The sequence below is a fragment of the Pantherophis guttatus genome, chromosome 4 (genome assembly GCF_059756535.1).
Source record: "Pantherophis guttatus breed Tessera chromosome 4, ASM5975653v1, whole genome shotgun sequence".
In the NCBI taxonomy this organism is placed as follows: domain Eukaryota; kingdom Metazoa; phylum Chordata; class Lepidosauria; order Squamata; family Colubridae; genus Pantherophis; species Pantherophis guttatus.
This window is the reverse complement of record NC_142066.1, coordinates 57095011-57101010: the sequence shown is the minus strand read 5'-3', so window position 1 is coordinate 57101010 and position 6000 is coordinate 57095011. Positions and strand designations below refer to the sequence as shown.

Below are 6000 nucleotides of genomic sequence, written 5' to 3'. Positions count from 1 at the left end.
GTATTGGGGTGCTGCTCCCTAGAGAAAAATAGGGTAAAACTTAAAAAGCAGTTTTTATTTCCCAAAAGGAGAACCAGCAAGCGAAAGTGACTGTACGCAGAATCATAACTTGGCCGATGTAACGGAGAGCACCCTGCATGATTTTTTTTTCCTGAATTATAGTTCAGCCAAACATTTCTGAACACTAAAACTTTTTTTTTTAAATAGTGTCTACGCCAGACATTACTCGGCCAGTGAGCGGGTTTTTTTGTTTTTTTTTTGCTGGAGGTTGTTGACAGACGACTCTTCTTGGCTGTCAGATTTCGATCATTCAGATTTTTATACGTGATATTCCTACATTAAAATTTTGAATTTTTAACGAAAAGTCTCCAGTAGTAAATAATTACTCGGGTAGGTTGCAGCAGTTTACTTAAACTGGAATCTAATCCAAACCCAGCGTTCCCTACCAAACACAACACAAGCTTAACCTGATTTTAAACATCCCCCACCCCAATACATTAAAAAGAACCGGCAGTTCTGTTTTCGCTGCCTTTTAATAGGGAGAAGGTGGGGGGCGCTGCTGGACAATCGCACTGTTGAGAAAACCCTAAGTTAAAAAAAAAAAAAGGCGAAGCAGGCTCGGAAGCTGAACGTTTGTATGAATCTATCAATCTGAGAGCGTCGATCGCCCTGGGTGTGCGCACGTCAAGTACGTAAGGCTCCTCTTCGTCGCAGTCTCCTAAGATAAAGGCGAACCGAGCGAAAATGGCGGATAGGTTTTCCCGCTTCAACGAGGACAGGGACTTCCAGGTACCGATACCCACGGCGAGAAATGGCGGCCGTGTTTGGCTATGGCATATGGGTGCTCTCCTTTCTTCCTTTTTTTGGGGCGGGGGGGGGGGGACAAAGGAAAATAGTGGTGCCCACTCCCGCTTCTAAGTGTTAATTCCATGCAGTTCAGGCCTCTTCCTTCAGGTCTCCGTCGCCCACTCTGTTCATCTTTGGGGGGAGCCGTTTGAAGCGTTTGTCCTTTTGCTGCTTTTTTTTTTTTTTTTTTGGAGGGTGGGGGGGAAGGGAATCGAGATTTCCCGTTTCCAAGTCAGATTTGCACCGGAGACTTAGCTCCCCAGAGGGGATAGCATGGAATCTGTGTCTCTTTTGAAGTTTGGTTGGTAATGAGAGGATGCTCTTCCGTTGCACGTTTTAAATCAGTTTCTTAAAGACCAGGTTCTTTGTTTTCTCTCTCTCTCATGCATACATCCGAGTCTTGTAATATATTCTGCTTTTATTCCCTTTAGCTTATAGGGGGATAAGAGAAAGAGAAACGTTTTAGGATTACTAGCCATATTTTAGCTTCCTTGCCTTCCGCCAAGGATTTAAATACTGTAGATTGATTCGAAATGGCCTCCTTTCCTTTCCAGTATAATGCACACACTTTTAGGTAGAATTTCTGGATAATGATCGTTTCCAGTTACTTTTAAGAGGCTTCTTGCTGTAGGATGATTTCTCCATCAGATCTCAGTTTAATGTAAAAACATGGGTATTTTATGGTGAAGGGAATGTTTTGGTAATAATCAGATGGAAGTGGAAATGCTAAAAATGTATTGTTCAGTATTTTCTCTTCTCTTCTGCCCTTGGCATGTGGAACAACATACTGTATTAGAGAAAAACAAAGTGCTGATCCTTGTTAATGAGGATATCATCTTTTCCATATTGATGATCTTGCATTCCAAAGAAAACAATCCTCTGCTCATGTTTTTTTGTAGCTTTGTAAAATCAAAGCTCTTGCTGCCTGATGCAGATTGAAGAATGGTGATGGGAAAACAAGGATCAGCTACCTATATGACTTCTTTTCCATCCTGTGTATATCATTAGTTGGCCTTTCCCTATCAGTTAGGCTTAAATAAGGTTACATAATTATGTTTCTTATGTCATCCATTAATTAGCCTTTCAAGATTAGAGCCTTTAAAATGTAATGGCAATGTGCTTTATTTCAAATGGGGGGAGGTAATCACTACTATAAAAGCTTTTGAAGTTACATATTTACTTAAAATAAGTTCATCTCATTTTTCTACTTGAAAAGGATTAGAGCAGACTCCTCTTTATTGCTTAAGTTTTCTTGCCAGCCAGGAACAAATCTCTGCAGGAGAAATTGTGGGTATGCAGCAGCAGTTTAAAATTGTCAAAAGTTTTTGCTTATTGAAGATTGTATTTATAATCATTTAAATCTTTTCATGATTACACATTGCATAAATTAAAAGTCTTGAGCATTTGAGCATTGACAAAAAATATTAGTATCTCTTGAATCTCCTTTTTCGCACAACTGATGTAGAATTTATATTTACTTTTACATTCAGATTTCTATTTTTTAAAATGTCAGTGTTTGCTAGAAATGAGTATATTACATTATACAAGCTTTGTGTTTCAAAAACACTGGCTATTGAGTAGAAAATTGACATATTTATTTTTTCTATTCCCTGCATAAAAGTAAAGCTTTTGCAGTTTCAGAAGAAAGTACTGCATTATGCTGAACCTATCTGTAATAGCAATGGGAGTTAGAGAATGAATATTGGCTTTTCTTTCCAGATGTCTGATGGAGACTAAATGTGAACTCTAGTTTGCAGCAGAAATAATTCTTCCTTCAGCCATAGGGCTTTATCTCTGAACTGTTTGGAAAACAAGAAACTATGTTGATACATAAATCGGAGATAGTTGTACATCCCCTTCCATTTCTTTAGGAATGTTTTTAGTAATGGACATATAATATGTTCTGTAGGATAACAAAATTTTAAACTGCTATCTTAAAAATGCAATAGTTAATTTCAGTTTTATTGTAAAATCATATCCCAAATAAAACTTGTTATTGCATATAAAAATGATATAATATATGCAGTTTTATAGTTATTTCATAAATGTTTCACAGCTTTGTTGTTAGTTGCAAAGTTGTGTCCAACAGCTAACTACTGTTTAAACATTAATAGAAATATTCAATTGATTGTTGGGTTTTTATTCTCCTGAAATTATCATATGGTTTTAATATGTCTAAAAATGTACTGTGTAAATCTTTTAAGTAGAGACATTTATCTTCATTATCTTGATTTTCTTAATGAGATGTAATATGGTAGTAATTGGATCATATTTTCTTGTTTTATCTTGTATGTGTAAGATATTGTGAGGGACAGTTAGAAAACAATTCTCTTCTAAGAGAGCAAAGGATACAATCTCTGATAATCAAAAAAATAGCTGGCAGTATAGAGAGCTTCAAATTAGATCTCCAAAGAACATAAACGTAGAACCTGTCTGCAATACCTTAAAGGAGCTGCAGGATCATGTCACACAGCCCTGAAAATAAAGTAACTCCTGTACACATATTTGGATAATTAAAGCAATAACTTCATTGAACCAACTCAACATAAAATGATTAAGTAGCAGTCCTCTATTTCTAAGTGTGAAAGATAATGAACTAAATTTAATAACCAGATTGTTGTTAAAACATTTGCGGATAAGAGATTCATTGGTACTGCTGTTAATAAACTATTTTCATTAAAGATACTGGAATGCTATAAACAGCCAAAAATCGTCCATAAGACTCAACCCCCCCTTCCCTTCACGCACACATTCTCTAGATAAAATCTTACAGTTTGATATTTTTGATTGTTTGTCCCAGTGACTGAAAAGTAGGTCCATTCTGGAGAAGTGGTTGACCTCTGTATATTGTTGACCTGTCTAGTCTGAAGCTCTTTGCATCTGACTGGTTTTTCTAGTTCTCACATAACAGTAATGATGAAAGAAAAGTTGAGATAACCCAATTTTTTAATTAAAGACTATATTTTAGAAGATTTTAAATGTGTGACTTTTGATGTATATAGTCACAAAAATAAAAACAATACTAAAGGTTAATTAAGCAGCAATGTGATATGTACATACCTCAAGATCCACAAACACTACCCATGTCTCCAATCATGCTTATATGGGAAAAATTATTACTTATTATTCATTATGCTTTGTTAATCCTGTTTTAATAAATTTAAGATAATATATGTACGGTTCTTCCTTTCCACACAGATCCCTTTTTGATTTCTCTGGTAGTCTTTTCTATGAAAATAGTATAGTTTAAATACAAATAAAATCAAAGATTAAACCCTGTTTTCCAATATCACAATATCTTGTAAATATAGGGAACTACATTGGCTTCCTACAGGATTCAAGATGGTATTTATGAAGCCCTGAATAGAATAGAAACAGATTATACATGGGATCTGCCTTCATTCCACATGCTGCAAGAAGAAGGATAAACTCTGGGTCCCTCCTCTGAAACAGTGTCATCCTGTGTGATCTAGAAAGCATGCCTTCTTGGTGACAGTCTCTGACCTTTGGAAATTCTCCCACCCAATATATTTATGATTGGTCCTGACCTTGCAGACCTTTAGAAAGGCCTGGTTCTTTCTCCAATTGTTTAGTCAGAATGAACAGAGGTCCAATTTAGTAGGATGCAATTTCTTTTTCAAATTTTATTTATACATTACAAGAAAAAAATGACAAAAGTCCTAAAATTAAATACATGCAAAACAACTTTCACCTTTAGTGAAACATTTTTTTTTTAATTAAGGGAAAAAATAGGAACAAAACTCAGATAAACTAAAAAAGAGAAAATGGGAGACAGTCTAGCTACAAGCATATGAAAAAGAAAGCACACACCACTGATTTTTTTCCAGCATATTTGGCCTTCATTTCACCTATATTGATTGATAAAGAGGATATAATATAACAAATATGCACCATTTACATTCAGTAGAAGAGAATATACAGTACATAGCCCAGGGCTGAATTGTGGAGTCTTTGATGCTCTTTGAGCTTGGTTGCTTGCTTACAGACATTTCATCATCTAACTAGGTAACATAATCAAGGTTAGTGAGTGTGAGGTTTGCTTCCTGTTTATATACAGTAGCTTCCTCTGCCAGTATTAGTGGGGATGTTATCTCCTATATTTATGTTATAGGTAAGTAATATTTCTCATATTTATATCTTTGCCTTTGTTGTTCTGATTCATTTTTGATTCTCTTATCCCCCCTAATTTAAAATTTAGCTTCTGAGCATCTTAGAAAAGGATCTTACTATTTTTGCATATTTTATCATGCAAAGTGCTGTCTTATTTTAGAAATATAGGTAAATCTGATTATATATGAAACTATAACCCAGTTTCTCATAACACCAATCATGAGGCACAAATAGCATGGAGGGTTTAAAATTTATTTCATTAAGAGATCTGTGTGGCTGCCTAAAATTTTAGGCAGGAACCTAACTTTATTTTACACTGTTCCCAATAGCAACTTCAATCACCTTGACCCCAATGCCGAAAGAACTAAGTTTTAAGAGCCTTTCTAAAAAGGGTCAAAGGCAATAATACATTGAAGAGATCATTCCAGATGGTAGGCATCCCAGTGGAAAAGGCATGCTTCCTGAATTCTATCAGATGATACTACTTCTGGGAAAAGAACTGAAGCATGCGCATCCTATTTGAACAAGTGGAGCAGACAATTATTATCGGAAATAAGGACAATAACTCAGTTCTGTGCCATACAAGACTTTATAGGTAATAACCAGCACCCTGAATTGCACCTGACAGCATATTGGAACTAATGCAGCTTATAAAATAATGATGTTACATGGGTGTACTAAGATGCATTCATAATTTCCCATGCCACTGCATTCTGAACCAACTGAAGATTCCAAATGTTCTTTTAAGGGCTGCCCACATCGAGCACATTGTAGAGATATACTTGAGATGTGACTCTCTAATTTGAGCTTCCCAATTCAGGAATGACCACAATTGGTGCACAAGACAAGTTATGCAAAAGTCCTCCTGGTCTTCTGGAACTGTGTTTCTAAAGGAATCCCCAGATTGTATTCTGCTTCTGAATTGAAGAGTGCCCCCTTCCTCAGAGTCAACAGTGAAAATCTCCAATCCAGAGATCAGGCGGATCAAGGACCCATAGACATTCAGCCTTGCTACTCAGGTGC

The 6000-nt window shown here is 36.0% G+C and overlaps 1 protein-coding gene across 3 annotated transcripts in view; it reads left to right on the top strand.

Moving 5' to 3' along the window:
* The first annotated feature begins 242 nt into the window (after window positions 1–242).
* Window positions 243–6000, top strand: part of GPATCH8 (G-patch domain containing 8) — a 107776-nt gene continuing 102018 nt past the window's right edge. Inside the window, exon 1 of one of the 3 annotated variants that reach the window (XM_034416050.3) lies at window positions 243–789. In XM_034416050.3, coding sequence (XP_034271941.1) covers window positions 745–789 — 45 coding nt within the window. In that variant the 5' untranslated portion in view covers window positions 243–744. The remainder of the gene's footprint in view (window positions 790–6000) is intronic. The other 2 variants (XM_087892238.1, XM_087892243.1) reach the window with 2 other exon arrangements.